This window comes from Motacilla alba, chromosome 3 (genome assembly GCF_015832195.1).
Source record: "Motacilla alba alba isolate MOTALB_02 chromosome 3, Motacilla_alba_V1.0_pri, whole genome shotgun sequence".
Taxonomy (NCBI): domain Eukaryota; kingdom Metazoa; phylum Chordata; class Aves; order Passeriformes; family Motacillidae; genus Motacilla; species Motacilla alba.
The window spans coordinates 106,331,630-106,349,109 of record NC_052018.1 but is presented as its reverse complement, the minus strand read 5'-3'; the positions used below and the strand labels follow the sequence as shown (position 1 = coordinate 106,349,109).

Here is a 17,480-nt window from a genome sequence, read left to right as displayed (position 1 = left end):
AGCTGTGCCTCTTCTCCCAATTCTCTCTCTTTATCCTCCAGAGGGGCCAGCTGAGCCTCTCTGACCAAAAAAATGCCATCAGTGAAAAGCCAGGAGAGGAACAACCACGTGGCTGAGCTGTGCCAGCTCTGGTCGTGGGGCTGCAGGCCCCTCACATGGGTCACATCCTCTGCTTCCAGCTCCACTGACCAAAAAGACCCTGCTGCTCTCCAATTCAGGCAACTAAATTGGACAGCTGAAGTTAGATGGTACGAGGAACACCAAAAAATGAACTGGATGGAATTTCAGCATTTATTGTATTAAGAAAATAATATACTTTACATCACAGTGCTTAATTAAATGCAATAAAAAAATGTAAACTCAGAATTCTAGATAAAATTTAGCTTGAAAAATTAGGGCTTGAAGAGTTTTGAAAATTCACAATTTTTTTAAAATTGAAGTCACAGACAGTCAGTTCACATAACTCACATCTTGAAGTCTACTTGTAAGTAACACCTTTGTCGCACTCCAACGTTTGGTCGGGTTTTGTTTGTTTCGTTTTCTTTAAAAGCCTAAATAACAATTGACCAAGTGCAAAGGTAAGAGGTATCTTTCTCTGCAAGGGATCGAGGTGTAGCAGTGATTTGCCCCCGGAGTGCTCTAGTAGATGTAGGGGAAGATGCGGTACGGGACGCGCTGGCAGTACCTCTCCCAGGCCAAGCCATACTTCTGCTTACAGTGGTGTTCGTCACGAGCCTCTCGGTGCACCAGCAAGCAGATGAAATAGATCACGTAGAAATAGGGTAAAATGTGATTAAAACCTGCAAAGGGAGAAAGTTCACTTAGCTACAGGACAGAAATCTAGAGGTGGTAGCTGTTAACACGTTCGAAGCTGGTGATATGCTTGTTCAAAGCCAAAGCATTTTATACTAAAGCATCCAATATTCAACAGGACAGTGCAACACATGCAGGTAGAAAAAGACCCACAAACCCACAGAAAGTAATTCTTAAAATTTAGAGTCACAAAATCTACCAATTTCGCTCTCAATGCATGCAAAGCTGGCACATATTCAAGTGTTACTGTCATTTAAAGTCCTTTAGTTATCAAAACCAGAATTCCAGCCAAATCTCTGCACCACCAAACTGCCCCACACAAAGTTTTCTCTCTTTTGCCTGCAGACGTGAGTCCAGCTTTGCTCAGAGCACACCACTTTGACCTGTGGATGAAAAGAACTGGAAAGGACCCAGAAATGTGAGACTGCAGCCCAAAAAGCCAACTGTACTCTGGGCTGCATCAGGAGGAGCGTGGCAGCAGGTTCTGATTGTAACCCACTGCTCTGCTCTCCCGAGACCCCACCTGAGTGTTGTGTCCACCTCTGAGGTCCCCAGTGCAAGGAACACTGTGTATTATCAACACACAGTTTGAAAGATAATTTCACTGTGTTTGATGACCTTTCTTTTAAATATCTTTCCCTTCAAGTTCTCCCTGTATGTGGTGGCCCTTGTCTCCAAGCAAACTCCCACTTTTGGGGAACTTCAGCTGAAAACACACTCACTATCCTAAAAAATTTAAAGAACAGCTAATTAGCAAGTAAGTCCCATGGTTATTGAATGATAAAGTGTCAGAAAGATGAGTAAAATCTTTAGTATATGTCAAATCTGCAGCAAGTTAGAAAGGGTAAAATGGAAGTAAAAATGTGTTGCATTAGACTTACGACACAGAAATCTGCCATTCAGTAGGGTTTACTACCTCAGATAATTGCCACTTTGCATTTCAAACCCAGAGAGATGCAAAACAAAAGCATTTTTGCTAAAGTCCACTTTAGTCTCACAAACTCACCACAGGGTAGGGACCATGCCAGAGCCATGATGATGTCACCGAGGTAATTAGGGTGACGAACAAAGCCCCACCACCCCGTGACAAGCAGCCCTTTGCCGGTTGCAGTGGGTATAAACTTCAGATCTGTGAACAGAGTATTGCGGTCAATGCAGTGACTGAAATATGTATTTATATACCACAAAGAGCCAGTGACTAAAATCCCAGCCAATGGAATAAAAAATGTACTCACTGGCCAATTTGGGATCTGCTGGATTCCGTCGGAAATTGTTTTTCTGGGAATTTGCACTACGGAAGATGTAATACCCAATACCTGAAAATAAACAGGATGTATTTTGCATTTTCAGTATTTTCCAGTTTTCTCAGCTTCAACAAAAGCACTCACGTGCCCTTTGCCACACTTATTCCATCAAAGGCTTTTCCCCAGAGATTCAACTGGTGTCTTCTGGTTCTCAGAGCTCTAACAAGATAGAAATGCCACTGGAAACCTGCATTCCATCTGCTCCTTCTTGTTACTGACTAACTTCGAAGAGACTCTGAAGAACCTTTATTTTCACATCTGTATCTGAGTTTTTTAATGTAACACTGGGTTTGAAATTCACATAGGGTGATGTGCTGCACTCTGTATGATTACAGCTCTACTTTGCAGCCTAGCCCTTTGTTACAGCACCTGCTCCATAAACTGACAACTCCTTTACAAGATCATGATAATAAAAGAAGCAGGCAATGAATTATCTGCGTTTGAAATTCATATCCCCCATAATTTTCACACAGCAGCTTAAACTTGCCTTTTCCAAAGCTGCACTGAAAAAAGATGATCACAACACACTCTGAATAAAGATATTATTTTTTAAAAAAATAGAAACCCAAGGAAAAACATCAGGTGAAGATGAAAAAATGATTTTCTGTTTTTCAGTATTCCACATATTAAGCTGTACATTTCTAATTTTTTCCAATTCTTTGTCATGTCTACAAAATACGAGTGGGTTTTTATGGGTTTCCTATTCAGATAACAGGGACAACAAGCATACGTTGGTGCAAATTTAAGGTTGCCAAAGATGTGAGATCTTTTCTCAAAGCACTCAGCTTTGATGAAAAAAAGATGTTTTCTACTGCCATGTGTTTGTATCTATGGTCACCAGGGAAGGAGATGCAAATAGTTACTTTTTCCCTAGGTTCAGCAGAGCTTAGCCAACAAGGTACTGACTTTTTTTTTTTTAATGAGTCGCTCAGATTGACTTCAAAAAGCATCTATTCAATTCAAAATAAGTCACTCCAGACAGCACCTACCTAGAGCTGCTTCTCAACAGAACAATTAGGTGTTCAGACTCTCTGCTATCCTTCATTTGCTAAAATGAGAATTTATCATATTCTTTGTATGTCACAGTAGCCAGACAACGATTGCTGCATCTGAGCTAAAGCTTCACCTCCCATCTCTGAAGAAACACAATCAGAACTGTGTTGTAACCAACAGCAGCAATGACATTCACTGTGACTTACAGTTCAGAACAGTAATTGCAGCAGCAACAGGCCAAGTAATCGTGGTGGGATGACCCACTAAGTAGAAGGCCTGCAGGCTGTAGACAAATGGAACCCACACCAGATCTCCAAACGCCAGCATGAATCCAAATCCATCATGGGTAATATCCATTGTAGTCAAAACGGCTTCCTAGAAACAAGGAGGAAGGAATTGTAGCATTTCCAAAGCCTCCTTCTCTGAACATTGTAATTAGAAATGGAAACAGTTGAAGGGGATTGGCATTTACCTCATTCCAAAGAGCATCCACCACATAGAGAAGCTGGAAGCTGTTCACAAGAATCATGGACAGGGATGGCACACTGAGATTGTGGATCTTCATCTCAGCCAACAGCATCGCCAAGTTTATAACAACCTAAGTTAGGAAAGATTTTATTTTAAAGGTTTACTTGTAAAAGAAATTTATTACACTACAGGACATTGTAACACAAGTACTTTTGACCAATGTTTAGTTTAAAAAACCCAATAAACTGTTTTACAAGTCAGTTTGCAACTAACCACATTTTTGAAGCTGTATAGCCTCAACATATGAACACCTTAAAAAGGGTTTTCATTTGTCACAAAACTAAGAAGCTAGACATTTCTTTCAAGTGAATAAAAATAGTCATTAAAAAACTAGCAATGTGGAACTCATTTATAAATATATATATATATATATATATATATCCTTAGTATCAATTATATGTGTGTGTGTATGTGTAAAAAAAATTCCTCAGTGTAATATTTAAGTAAATAAAATAACTCAGATTACTGACTCACCCAGCCAATTAATCCTGGACGCAACTCACAGAAGTATTTGAGGTCAAAACTGCCAATACGAGGGTTTAATTCATGTCCAGTAAAAAAGTCATAAATAAAATATCCTGCAGATAAGGCACAACCTCTGTTAGCAATACTCTTGCTTTTATCTGCCACAACACTCCTCCCCATAAATAAAATCCCATTTTCCACTAATGTTCTCTCATTACCAATTTTTGAAAGCCTTCAGATTGGCAAAAAAAAAAACTTTTGAAGAGTATGCGCAAAATACAGAACAAAATCTACATAGCTTGTATTTTAGGATGCTCTAATTTTTTATTAATTAGGAGGACTAACCACTTCAGAAGTTCTCCCTGACATTTGTTCCTTCTTTATTTTCAGCCTTATCCTGAAGATCACATCACAATGTCTATGAACATGATCATATGGCATTAATTAATTTTACCTTTTCTCCTATTTAATTGCTTTTGCCTAGGAAAAAGAATTCCCTTTAGCTGTGACAATTACCCATCCATCAAAAAAGGTGGACAAGAAGGCAAATAAAAAAAAAAAAAAACCACAAAAAAAACAACACTTCACAGAGCAAAATTAAAGAAATTAAAGTCACAGTATTATAATAACCAGCCTTTAATTTTTAGAAATGAAACTATAGCAAACAATTGGAAAGAAAGTATCCAGGATGTTCCAACTCACCAGAATTTCCACCTGGTGCTAGCTCTTCCTCGGGTGCTTTCAGGGATCGAACATACAGATAAATGCTCAGTGCCAAAGAAAAAGCCAGAGCTGACACTGCAAACTGCATGAGGTGATCGTACAAATAATGAAGCTCAAATTGAAGGTATAATAAAACTCCAATAGCTGCAGCAGTCAAAATAAAAGCATAAAACCCTAAAGGATGTAGAAGAAACATATATTAGTCAAAATAAAAAAAAAAAAATTATCTTTTTAGAAGGGCCTATCTAATCCAACCTTTCTGCCCTTTTACTTCTTCCAATATTTGTCCATATTCCAGTAACATCTTGGACATCCCATGGTTCAAACTTCTGGAGCACAGCAATAGAACTAAAAGACTCTAAGCCCTGAAACTGTGCTCACCGAAAGGACAAGAGGCAGGAACACTCTGAATAGTTCTCAATTTTTTATGCCATAGGATCCAATTTCAGATTTTAGTGGAAAAATGGACACTGACACTACTAATGGATAATGGGAGCAGGTCACAAAGTCTTATCTGTGGGACAGCTGAGACAACCATATTCTCATCTTTGAATTATCTTCATATATACCTTGATGCAAATAGCAGTAATTAAAGTATTAAGATGACTTATCAAGGCAAAACTTGAACACAAAATCTTTTGCATACACTGAGAGTATAATTCAATGCAGAATGGACGGATGCCCAAATAGGAGCAGGCAGTTCTCTGCTGCCCTCAGCTAAGGACTTTCTATGGATCCCTTCACAGGGTCACAGGGTGAGGTTAGAAGGAACCTCCAGAGTTCATCTGGTCTAGTTCAGATGGAACCTCCTGTCCTTCTCTTTGTGCCTCCTGTCCTTGCCTTTCCTCAAGAATGCTTTCAAATTTGCTTTTAAAATTAGCCTTTGAAGCACCAAGACAATACATTGGGTTTTTTTAATAATCCAAATTATGTAGCTTATTTCCTCCCTTTACAGAATGCAAAAAGAATTGCAGCACTATGGCACAACTACAGATAAAAGTCTAAAACCAAGACAGGTATGAGACAGCCTCAATGACTCACTTTTGCAGGATGTAATTCCCCTTGTTTTTACTTACAGCCCAATTACAACTTTAAAATGGTGCCTCTTACCAGACTATGACAAAACTCAGCTTTTCAATGTAGTATTTTAATTCCACTACCACCCCTATGCAGCGTAATGTCTTGCTCTTGGGGCACTTAGTTCCTGATGATTACTAACCACCTTTCTCCAAGAAAAGGCTCATCCTATTTTATCCAAGATTTACAACAGATACGCTCCCTGGTCAAACTGTGTCCTTCAACATTTGTATTTTATGGTGCTGAGCACTGTGAATCACACAATGGAATCAGTTTTGGAATAACCAACTGCAGCATGCTTACCATTTATCCGGTACTGCAGTTTCCTTCCACTGGAAAGAGGCAGGCCTTCTACAACCTAAGGAGAATAAAATATTAATGCTCAACCAAGCATTTTCTGTGGGCCCTTCAAGGAAGGAAAACCAAGCTCAACTCTGTCAGAAAGACATTCAGTCAAAGCAACCAGCTGGACATATTCAAATCTGAAGCTCATGCATTGCTCTGAACAACATACTCTGGAGAGCAAATGAAAAAGATTAGCAGTTTCAAATAAAAATATTTTTAAAAATAAACCTCTTCCTAACCAGCTTCAGGAAAGCTCAACTTCTCCAGTCATTGTGAACATGTACAGCAATGAAACATGACTGATCTACTTCAGTGTCCTTTCAGAATCTGCCACTAACCCTCAAGTCACAAGAGAGGGAAGGAGAGCCTTTGCCTGAGACACATGCCTATGGCTAGAATGGTTTATAGATTCCTGTAAATGAAGATTGTATTCCAAAATACTGGATATCCATAAGAAGCTGAGTATTGAAATAGTTTGTGAAATTAGAAATCAGACACCTAAAATTCTTCTAGAATTCTATCAAGCAAAGTTTATCCACACTTTGATCTGAATGCCTATAAAATGCCTTCTGCCTTCTCTACTGGAAGGCTCTGAAATGCAAAAACTCTGAACCAGCTGCGCTGTTTCAAGCTTCCAGAAATCTTTAGAACACAGCCCACCTTGCAGCCTAACACACAGTTTAGCTGCCCATAAAGACCCAATTACTCCCAACAGCCTACCTTTCCAATTGGCAGCAAGTAAAACGCAGCTTGAAGGAAAAACCACAGAATGAAGACACCAAACACCCTCCAATCCCAAAGACTCTCAAGTGCTGGCAGAGGAGGAAAGTTCAGAAGACTTGGATCATCTTGTTTGCACATCAACAGCAAGTAGAATACAGTAGCAGGCAGGAGAAGTATCAGCATGAAGGTCCCTGTAAGCAGACATCATGACATGTTAGAAAGTAAGTACAGAAAATTTAAAAAATAGTTTCAACCCCACTAAAAAAGTTTAATATTAAGTAACAGAGGAGAGGTTGTCATTATTTTCTCCTGAACACGACAGCAGCAATCCCATAGTCATGTAACAGGACATTGAGACATTCTTCTCATTCCCATACAAGGTCATCTACCTCGGGATTACACTCATTGCATCCTTTCAAAAATAATCCAAAAACTGCCTAAAAAATATTTTACTGTCAAGTTTCAAGCAACTAAGTTTTGAAAATGTAAAAGCTTTGCTGGTTATTCTCAAATTTAATCTGGAAATGTTTAAATCTCACTGTGGCAAGGGGTGGCACAAGATCTTTGCTGTATTTCACGTATGAACCAAGTACAATAAAGGTTCTTTGCCACCAAATCAAGTGAAACACAATTTTACTCTGAATTCTGCAGCCAAGGTCCAAAAAGCAGTTCTCGACACAACAGTATGGTCAATGAGTAAAACCCCACAAAATAGTACTAATTTTCAACTATTAAGACAATTTGCACACGTACCAATTCTTCCCCCAAACTCCAGGTCCTTTGTTTTTGTTGATACTTTCTCAATTGGTTTTACAGCCACGAAAGTCTTTTTCTCTGAATAGATCTCTTCTTTTTTCTTGTCATCTTTCCTCGAACGCAAGCTGTACTGCTCAAGCACGCGCTTCATTTCCAGGTCTGGTTTTAACTTTTGCTGTAAATGAATAAAAATCATTTACTAAAAGGTTTCCCAGCGATTTCACTTTATTTCAGTCCAATATTTGATTTTTCAGAGGACATTACTCACGGTAAAACACCAAAACACAATTATCCATTCATGTAAAGAGACTGCTAAAACCAGGTGCTGTAACCCGTTAGGCTGTGATTACAGATCAGCAGCAGTTCCAGCACAGATCCTCCACTGCCACCTTCCCCCTTTCCCTCCTGCCATACGCCTGAGCTAGATAACAATGAGGACAATAAAGAAATCACTTTCTCTGTAGCAAACTTACTTAACCTCTAACTTTTATGTTGCCTTTTATTTCTGCTTGATTATTGTATTGCCCTTTTCTAGGAATTTCTGAGAGAGCCAAGCTAGGAATGTGACAAAAAGCTAAGAGCAAATTCCGTGTTCCTACCTCCAAGATGATGCAGGATGTGGCATTTTTTTCTGTACTTTCAGGTTCACCATTGTACCTTTTGGTGTTATTCTCACTCGGCTTCTGGTCAAAACAAGAAACACAGTTTAAGCTTTCAGTGTCCTATATATGGCACTGTTCTGCAGAACTGAAAGTTTGGTTTTCCATAAAATACCTTTGAAGAAATAAATTCTCTCATAAAAATTCTTCTCGTGAGTCTAGTTTACACAGCTCTGGGAAGACATGACTCATGTGTTTTATTTCAGCTAAGGTTTTGTTGAAGAGAACCCGGTCTTTCCAGTCTTACAAGAGCCAACAGATCAGTCCTACTCCTCAGACAGAAGCCAGGACAAAACCACCAAAGACTTTTTAACCCTTTTATCCCAAAAGGTTAAAAGTACTAAAAGTAAACAGTAGCTGCTGGCTAAAAAACCTACTTAAAACCAGATTGTGATCCACAGGCACTGGATCACACAGCTCAAAGGAGCTCACTGCAAAACAAACCCCACAACTGTTTCTGTGCCCAAGAGCAGCAATTTACTAAACCTATCTAGCTTATCTATTAAACCTATCTAGCTTTACCAAACCTATCTGGTTTAGTCTAGCTGAAACCTAACCAACACCTGTTCATTTTCAACAGATCAGCAGAATGCATTTCCAGTTCCAGGACTGTGTCTCAGACAAGTGAGAAGCCATCTCAAGGGCACAAGAGGCAGGAGAAATGCTGTTTGTCTCTTCACAGAGAAACACCACCTCTACTCCTCTTCACTTAAAGATCATCAGAACTTTATTTTTAGCACTCAATCTTCACAAAAATGCTAAGAACATACCTAATTAATTTCAGCTAGCCAAGAGATAAACTTAGCAATCCTTACAGGTTAGTTTTTATAAGGAAACAAGTTTTGCAATATTACGCATCAGCAAGGCCACATTTAAATATTCCACACTGTGTGTTTTCCACTACTGTTGTAACAAATTGAATACAGTAACAGAACTCATTTTATTTCAAATCCTCATACCTACCTGCTACGTACCAATTCACACATCTAAAAGTAAGCTAACTTCCTTTGCTCCATTCCACAAGTGGAAGCACACGGCTAACAATTACTTCAATATTACACGCGAAAAAAATTGCGTGCATTTGGATTCTGAGAAGTTCTCAGTATCACCAAATTCAAGTGGAACTTTGTAACCTTGGTTTACCTCTCAAGAATTTCCTCAAACTTTGCAAGCTAGAAGCCAAATTTCTAAAGAAAAAAAAGGCAGTTCTGAGATACACTTTTGCAGGTAATCATGCTGTCCAGGGAACCTGAACTGCAGCTGGCTTTTACAACGATAAACCCAGTCTGCATAAAACCAATCTTCCACAAACAGCAGAAGTTTCTTTAAATAAAAACCTAGCAAACCCACTCAGAAAAAGCCAACAAACAAAATGAATACCGGTAGAGCTAAGCTGGTCTCCTGAACGGTTTTCTTTTTGTCGTCTTTGTGTTCCCTGCTTTGGGAAGCAGAACGACGCCTGCCCTTTGCTGGCCGCCCAGGAGACCGAGAGCGAGAGCGAGATCTGCTGCTGCTTCTTCTGGAGGGAGAACTTGAAGAAGACTGGCTCTTCCTGTGCTTGAATGATGACTGCGACTAAAAGGAAGATGGAAAGAAAGCAAAATGTTAGCTATGTCCCAAAGTACAATTTTAGAAACATGAGGGGTTTTGTGATGAGGACTCTGCCATACAGTTCTGTCGATCTGTCTCGTAGTTCCTCTACTGATGCTCTACAAAGGCTGTTAGGAAAGAGCAACTGCAGAATACTCATTTTGCTGGCAATTCCCAAACAAGCCTGTTCCAAGTCCAACTGCTGCTGGCAATTCCTGTTGAAGCTACAGAAATCAGGCTATGGATGTAAGCTACCAAAGTGAGCACCAAGCTGTTTAGCACACCACCCTCTCACTCCTGTGCACAGGGACAGCAATTGAGAGCTGTCTCTTCAGCCCTCAGTGGCTGCTCTCACTTCCACTACTCAGCTTTATTAATGCATTTGACATAGCAAGGTTCATCATCCGTGCGAGGCAACACAGAGCAAATCAACACTAAAAACACCTGGTAACTAATTTCATAAACAGGTTATTCCAAAAGCACTGTTTGATTTCTCTGTGAAGTCTACAATGCTGATTTCCCCATGTAAAATTTCCATAATGCAACTTTTATAATGCATACGTGTTTCATGACAAAGAAAGGCATTTTCCCAGCTTGAGTCTGCTAACCTGCATGCAGAAGTAACAAGTCACAAAGTCTTGAAACAGTGAAAACAGTTGCCTACCTCAAGGCAGAAATATTTTGGTTCCAAAAGAGAAGGCCAGTCACTGCCACCAAGAAGTGACACAATAGTTCACATAAAGACACACAAGCTGGCTTTGAACCTATGCAGGTTTCAGAACAGGCCACAGAAATGAACTACAGTGAACATTTAAACAGAGTTTCTTCCTACTGCGTTATTCATTTTCAACTGAAATTTCTATCAAGTTTTAAAGGCCTTTATTAGTAACAAAAAACAAAATAATAATGATATGTGAAGAGGAAGGAATGTGCTGATATTACACGAATCTTTCTCAAGGGACTGCAGCTGTCATATACAGCAAAATACCTCATGAAGCCTTTGAGGACCTGAACTAGTAAAAGCTATTGGCAGATGTTTTAAGTATGTGTTTGAAGGGCACCCACTGTTTGTATTTACAGTGACATTGAACTACATCTTCCCATTTGTTAACAAATTTTCCTATTTAGAGACAGAAAACCATCAAATTAATATCAACCCATTGATTACTACCTTTGTAAGGTACCCAAACCAGCTTTTTATGAAAAACCATGCTACAGAGCTCCTGAGGGATCAGACTTGGTTTTCCTCAAAAATATTATCCTTTTTTGACATAAATAAAACAACCATGACACTTTAAAGATGGGGTCATTCTGAACTTCTACCTGAGGTGTCACATAGGAAGAAACTTTTATTTAACACCAATTCCTTGAAGACACAATTAACAAAAACTTGCAAAATAACTACCCAGTCCTAAGTTGAAGTACTGATAATTAAATACGTGTGTACTCACTGTGAAAAACACCAATCACTTGTTTTTAAAATTTTAGAAGTTTAATCATAATAAAATGGTTATAAAAATAGTTATATAATTAGAGTAATATAAATTTGGACAATTAGGATTTAGGACAATACCAGACAATAAAAACAAAGAGTTACGGACAGTACAGGTACCTCTTTCTGGGCAAAATAAACCCGAAAAAGGACACAGGTTAACAGAGGATTAACCCTTAAAAGCAACAGCCTGTTGCATGTTCATACACCTCATACATGATGCATAAATCCCATTCAAACACAGGATTCTGTCTGGTCAGTGTCAGCTTCTTCCTCTGAATCCTGACAGCGACATCAGGGCTGAGCAAGGTGGGAAGAAGTTCATTTATTCTGATAAATGAGCAATAAATTCTCTTTCTCTGAAAGAGTTAGGTGTCCTGTGGCTGCTATCTCAGTGCGAGTACCTCATTCCTTTCTTTAAAAAAGTATCTTACCTATGTAAGATAGAAACATAGATACATAGTTTCTATTTTAACATTATGTTATAACCTAAAACTATATTTAACACGCTACTCAAGAAAATTAACACAGCATAACTTTCTAACATAACACATATAATATTCACTTTAATATTTGTGAAAAGCCAATCATAAAATACACCTTTTTCACACTCACCCTTATATCACTTTCCTTCAGTGCAAGTTCAGTTCCATCTTTGTACTTGACAGTATAAAGATGAGCGACATCATCGTAGCTGGTCACTTGTACTTCGTAGTACAGGACGCTTCCCGGCCAGCGGCCCATCACCACCTCGCCATCAGCAAACTTCCGGCTTGGCATTTTCCAAACACGATCCCTGGAAAATCAATCACTCGGTCCACATGGCAGCCAAACATCAGGCTTCATTTTCCCCTCCTCTCTTTCTGTGTCATGTAACTGAAAAGGGGACGCTTTCAACAAGTGTCCATTTTACATAGGGAAAAGGCTGTGTGGTAAGAAAACAGCAGCGATCTCTTTTCCAAATCAACAGCAGACAGAAGAAATGGTCTTAAAGCAGAGAGAGGATTGAAGGTGCACATTCTGGAAAATCATTCAGATGTATTAGACTAGTACTGATGCCTCCATCATCAGGCAAAGCACATCTTTGACCAAAATTACATAATGATGCTCATCTTATCTAGAGAGAAATGCAAATTATATGGTATTGAAGTGTCCTCTAACCCTTGTTTCCTGTGGTTCTACAGAAATTACAGAAGTGATGATTTCTAAACATTAAACATCCCCAATCTCTTCAACACTTACAGCCACATTAGAATCTTTCTTCAATTTATTATGCCAGTCACTCAAAAGCTAGGGAACTTTAGAATTTAAGCTCCTGTCTGGGTTGAATATTTTTCTTTTCCACCTCTTTAACAAAAGGGTATAATGCCTTTTCCAGGGCTCCGTGGGAAAACAAAGCACAGCATCAGAGCAATCCCACAGCAACCTGAAAAATGAAATTTTCTCCCCTGTCTGCATCATCAGGATTTTATTTGATATTAACAAAATGTGGTGTAAGTGATTATACCCTTGGGTCACCCCACCAGGGGCTGGAGAAAACCACAACGACAACCTGGAGGAAGTTGTTTTTAAGTGTAAAGCCCTGTAAAACTGTTTGGATAGTGCTTTGTGTTATGTCACAGCCCTCAGAAAGCAGATATCCCGAGCAGAACATACTCTTAATTCAATGTATCAAGCGAGACTACCTTAGGAGTCTAAGGTGAAACAGACACAAAATAACCAAGGTGAAATACACACTAACATTTGTACCGGCACCAGCACGGGAACTCTGAGGGGACGGCAGGGACAGGGAACAGACACAAACCACAAAATGTTGGTGTCAAAGCATTTCATTTTAACTTGTTTGCTTTATCAATTTGATAAGAAAGTGAAACCACACAAACTAAGGTAAATATAAGTCTTTAACTAGTTAATCATTACATATTAACAAACCTGCAGTGAAAAGCTAAGATTCTTGGGGAAAAAAATACTGTTAATATTCAATCACAGACCTTCATCACACCTTGGGGGTCGGGGCTCAGTGAGGTTTTACAATCAACATTCATTCTGGCATTTTCTGACATTGCTGCTGCTGTTAAATTTTACACCCGTGTAGCTCTCCAAGCCAAAAAACAAAGAAATTCAGCAGAATTCCCTCATATGGATTTTATTACTAATACTCCACACTGCTTCAGAACAGAAACACCTGGCCATCTCCTCTGCTGTACAATATTTGAAGGAGAAAAAAAAAATTTACAATTTGGTTTCAGTGACACTTGCCAGTCAGACAAACTGTGAGTTCTAGTCTGTGCTTGTCAGGCATGAGCTGCTCCAGCTCCTCTGCCTTCTAACTAGTGTTTGCTGCCCCAGTTTCTTGCTTCTGTCTTGTTCTTTCTGAATTCTCACTCCTCCAATTTTCTTTTATCCCAGTCAGCTTAACCCCTTCAAATTCACAGCCCTGCTTCTTATCACTTCCATGTTTCCATTTCAAGTTCTCCCTTCTCTCCTCAGCCCCCATGTTGGAGTCTTTGTGGATTTTCTGCTCTTGCTCGCCAAACCAGTTCTGGTTCCTCTTTGCCACCTCGGCCTAAATCTGATCTCCATCCCCATTTCTGTCTCCCTGTCCAGTTTTCTCACCCACGGGCAGTTCTTTAGGAGATCCAGGTCTGCCACTGCCCTTTCCCAGTCTCTTGCAGCCACAGCTTCTTCCTGCTCGTCCAGTCTGAGCACCGGAGCTCCCCGAGCGCACTCAGAGCTGTCCCCAGATGTCACCCGTGACTTCATTTCCCCTCTGCTTCCTGCACTTCCTACAGCCCAGCCAGCTGCTTCTGCTCCTGCCCTGCAGCACCTCAGGCACCAGCTGCAAGCCTGGAGCCTGAGCAGGACAAAGCTGGCTGATCCTCACACCGAGCTGTGAAAAACAGGATCTTCAGAGGGTAAATCCTTTAAACAAGGGTACCGTGTTTTCATGAAGTTGTTACTGAGGACATGTACGCTGTTTTTTCCAATTTACAGCAACCACTTCAGAATTCAGATGCAATTTCTGAATTTGAATTCATAAGGATAACAAAATGCAATTCTCTGCCAGATTTCAAAACCCAGCAGTTCTGTATGCAAACACGAAGTCCGTGAAAAAGTAACTTGATTATTTAATTACTGTGAAAGGCAGAAAGACCTTCCCTTCCTCCAACCTTGTTCTCAAAAGCAGCTGAAGTTAGTTGTAAAAAATTGAAAAATATGGTTGAAAGACGTGAAGTTAAATCCATGTCATGTAACTCAGCCTGAGGTAGACACTGCCAATATGAGATTCCAAAATAATAAATAAGCAAGTGGAAATATCTTCTGACTCAAAAGTAATGAACAACCTTAGTAATGGGAAAATTTATGTATTTTTCAATTCTTTTCCTTAGATATTACAGCTTAATAATAAGCTCAAACATTAAACATTCAAATAAGTAAATGTAACTTCTTACCCTATTCCTCATTCCTTACATCCCCCTTCAAAAAGCTGCACCTTTTAAAGGCAGCCTCCATCTGTTCAGATGGACAAACACAATTACTGGCATCAGAAAAGACAGGAAGTCTTTCCAAAAAAATTCGATTTAGAGATTACATTTTTAATGCACTGCTCTTTCAAGCTCTACACACCCCTGATGATTTTCATGGTATCAGCTGGCATCAGCCTAATAGTCCCAGCAGCTCCACACAAACTTTTCAATTCCCACGGCTTCAAAACATAAATCCAAAGAAAATCATCTCTTACAATGAGCCCTGCACTGTACACACACCTGACTGCAAGTTTAGCCACTTATTCAGGAGATGAAATCTGTGTTTTCTTAACCATTACAATTTTCCTTTAGGAATCCAGAATCCAGGAGAAAGGCTCAAAAGGACTTTGTATCCTATACCAAGCCAAGCCAATTAATGCAAATCTCCCTGGAGCTTGAAAGTGAGTAAAGAACAAAAGTTTCTGCTGACTCAAACAAGAATGAAATAATTAAAAAGAAACTTGGCTGAGAAACATTATTGCCCCATGCATGCATTTCTGGTCTTCCTAATCTCCCTCTCACTAGATATGTGGGAAGACATTTCAGTGTGAAGAAAGTGATGCCTGTTACCTCGCAGCCACAGGGAGGTCACACCCCATCAGCAGAAGCTGGGCACACAGTTTTAAGAATAAATAAACAAGATATCCCTCTTGGGAGAGAAAAGCTCTAATTCTAACATCTCACCACTGTTAGGTAACGTTCTGGATGTCAGAGGAGGAAGCCAGCTGAATGCAAGAAGAAATGCAGGAAAATAAAGAAAACGCTGACAGTCAAGGCTAACAATACGCGGAAAGTTACTACTGAATTCACCAAAGAGAGCTCTGCAGGACCTTTTCAGCAACACCATTACTCTCTCCGTGGAGGCACCTATCCCTATCCGAGCCAACTTAACATCACCACCGAAAACAAGCGCCAATAAGCCTCGAGGCAAAATCAGCAACCCATCAGCCCTCGGGCCGGGAACCGAGGATCTTCCCTCCGAAGAGGCCTTCTACAGGAAACCCCGCTGGCGGAGGGGACGCGGCAGGAACCAGAGCTGCGCAGGGAGGGCCCGGGGGCGGCGGGGCGCTGTTGACAGGAAGGGCCCCACGTGCCGGCGGAGGCCCGGCCCCTCGGCCCCGCCCCGCCCGCGGCCCGGGCCTGGCGCGGGGCCTCCGCCGCGGGGGAAGGGAGGGGCCGCACCGCCCCTCGGCGGCCTACTCCCGCTCGGAGCCCGGCGCGGCGGAGCCGAACAAAGCCGGGCCGCTCGGCCCCGCCACCTCCGGAGCGCCGAGCGAGGGGCCCGCGCCGCCCGCCGGGAGCGAGGCCCAAGCGCGGCCGCGGCGATCGGCCGGAGCGCTTCCCGCCGGGAAAGCCGCCAAGGAAAAGCAGGGGGGAGGGGAGGGGGGTGGGAGGTGGGAGTATCCGGGCCCGCGCGCGGCGCCGTTCCCGTTACCTGGAGCCCGCCCGCGCCGGGCCGGGCCGGAGGCGGTTCCGCGGAGCGGCGGCAGCGGGGCCCGAGCGCGCGCCGCTCTCCGCTGAGGGGAACAACCGCCCCGCCGAGCGACGGTTACGGCCGCGCGCACGGCCCCGCCCCCTCTCCCGCCCGCCAAGCGCGCCCATTGGCCGGGGCGCGCCGTTTGAATCGCGGGGTGGCCGCGCGCCATTGGCTGCGCCGGCGATGGCGCGGTCCGCCCTGCCCGCCCCGGGGCGCGCGCCCGGCCCCGCCCCGCCCCGGCGTGAGGGGAGCGAGGTGGGGGGGAAGGGACGAGCTCGGCCACCCCCGGCGCTCCTCACGGCGGGTGATGGCGGGAGGGGAGGGAGAGGGGGGCGGAAAGGTCGCTGTCGTGGCGATGGGGGCAGGCTCAGACCGCCTGCGCCACCCAGGCCCCGTCGCCCGTGTAAACAAAACGGAGGGTTTTGTTTACGGAGCGCTCGCGGCGAGACCGCCAGTACTCCTGCGCACTGTCCGAACAACACCCTGTCCGAACAACACCCTGTGTTCCTTCCAGCGCTCAACAATGACAAAATGTGGTAAAAATGCAGAAAACAACATCCCTTCTCGCTCGAAAAGAAAAAGTAAAAAGGGCTTAAAAGCGGAGAGGCAGCGACCGAACAACAGGCTGTGGTCCCTCCGGCACTAAACAAAGCCAAAATGTGCTAAAAATGCGGTGAAAACGCACTGAAACACCCCCTCTCTCTAAAAGAAAAATAAAATCGGGCAAAAAAAGCAGACGAGGCTTTTGAAGCCGTGAGGCGACAAGTGCACCTGCACTGACAGAACAACAGGCTGTGCTCCCTCCAGCCCTGCACCTCCAGCACTCGACAAAGCCAAAATGTGGTAAAAATACGATAATAAAAGTGCAGTAAAAGCACGTCCACTCTCTCCAAAAGGACAATTAAAAAGGGGCTCCAAAACAGCAGTGTGCAGTGTGGTTACCCCTGTGCTTTTGGGGCAACTTTTCCAGAAAGGCCATTTGAGTTCCTGGCCAGATTTTGAAATCAG

The 17,480-nt window shown here is 42.1% G+C and overlaps 1 protein-coding gene across 2 annotated transcripts; it reads right to left on the bottom strand.

Annotated features, from left to right (window-relative positions):
• Positions 1 to 487: 487 nt before the first annotated feature.
• LBR (lamin B receptor) lies at positions 488 to 16,586 on the bottom strand. Of its 2 annotated transcripts, none has more exons than XM_038132924.1 (14): positions 16,431 to 16,586; positions 12,084 to 12,264; positions 9,767 to 9,961; positions 8,327 to 8,410; positions 7,725 to 7,902; positions 6,969 to 7,162; positions 6,207 to 6,261; positions 4,806 to 5,000; positions 4,113 to 4,216; positions 3,583 to 3,708; positions 3,317 to 3,485; positions 2,049 to 2,129; positions 1,820 to 1,942; positions 488 to 800 (listed from the first exon to the last, which is right to left on the bottom strand). In XM_038132924.1, exons 2-14 carry the CDS (start codon positions 12,246 to 12,248, stop codon positions 640 to 642), a joined length of 1,830 nt encoding a protein of 609 aa, XP_037988852.1. In that variant the 5' UTR covers positions 12,249 to 12,264; positions 16,431 to 16,586; the 3' UTR covers positions 488 to 639. The 2 variants fall into 2 exon arrangements, with proteins under 2 accessions (XP_037988852.1, XP_037988853.1); XM_038132925.1 differs by having other exon boundaries at positions 8,327 to 8,407.
• Positions 16,587 to 17,480: the final 894 nt, after the last annotated feature.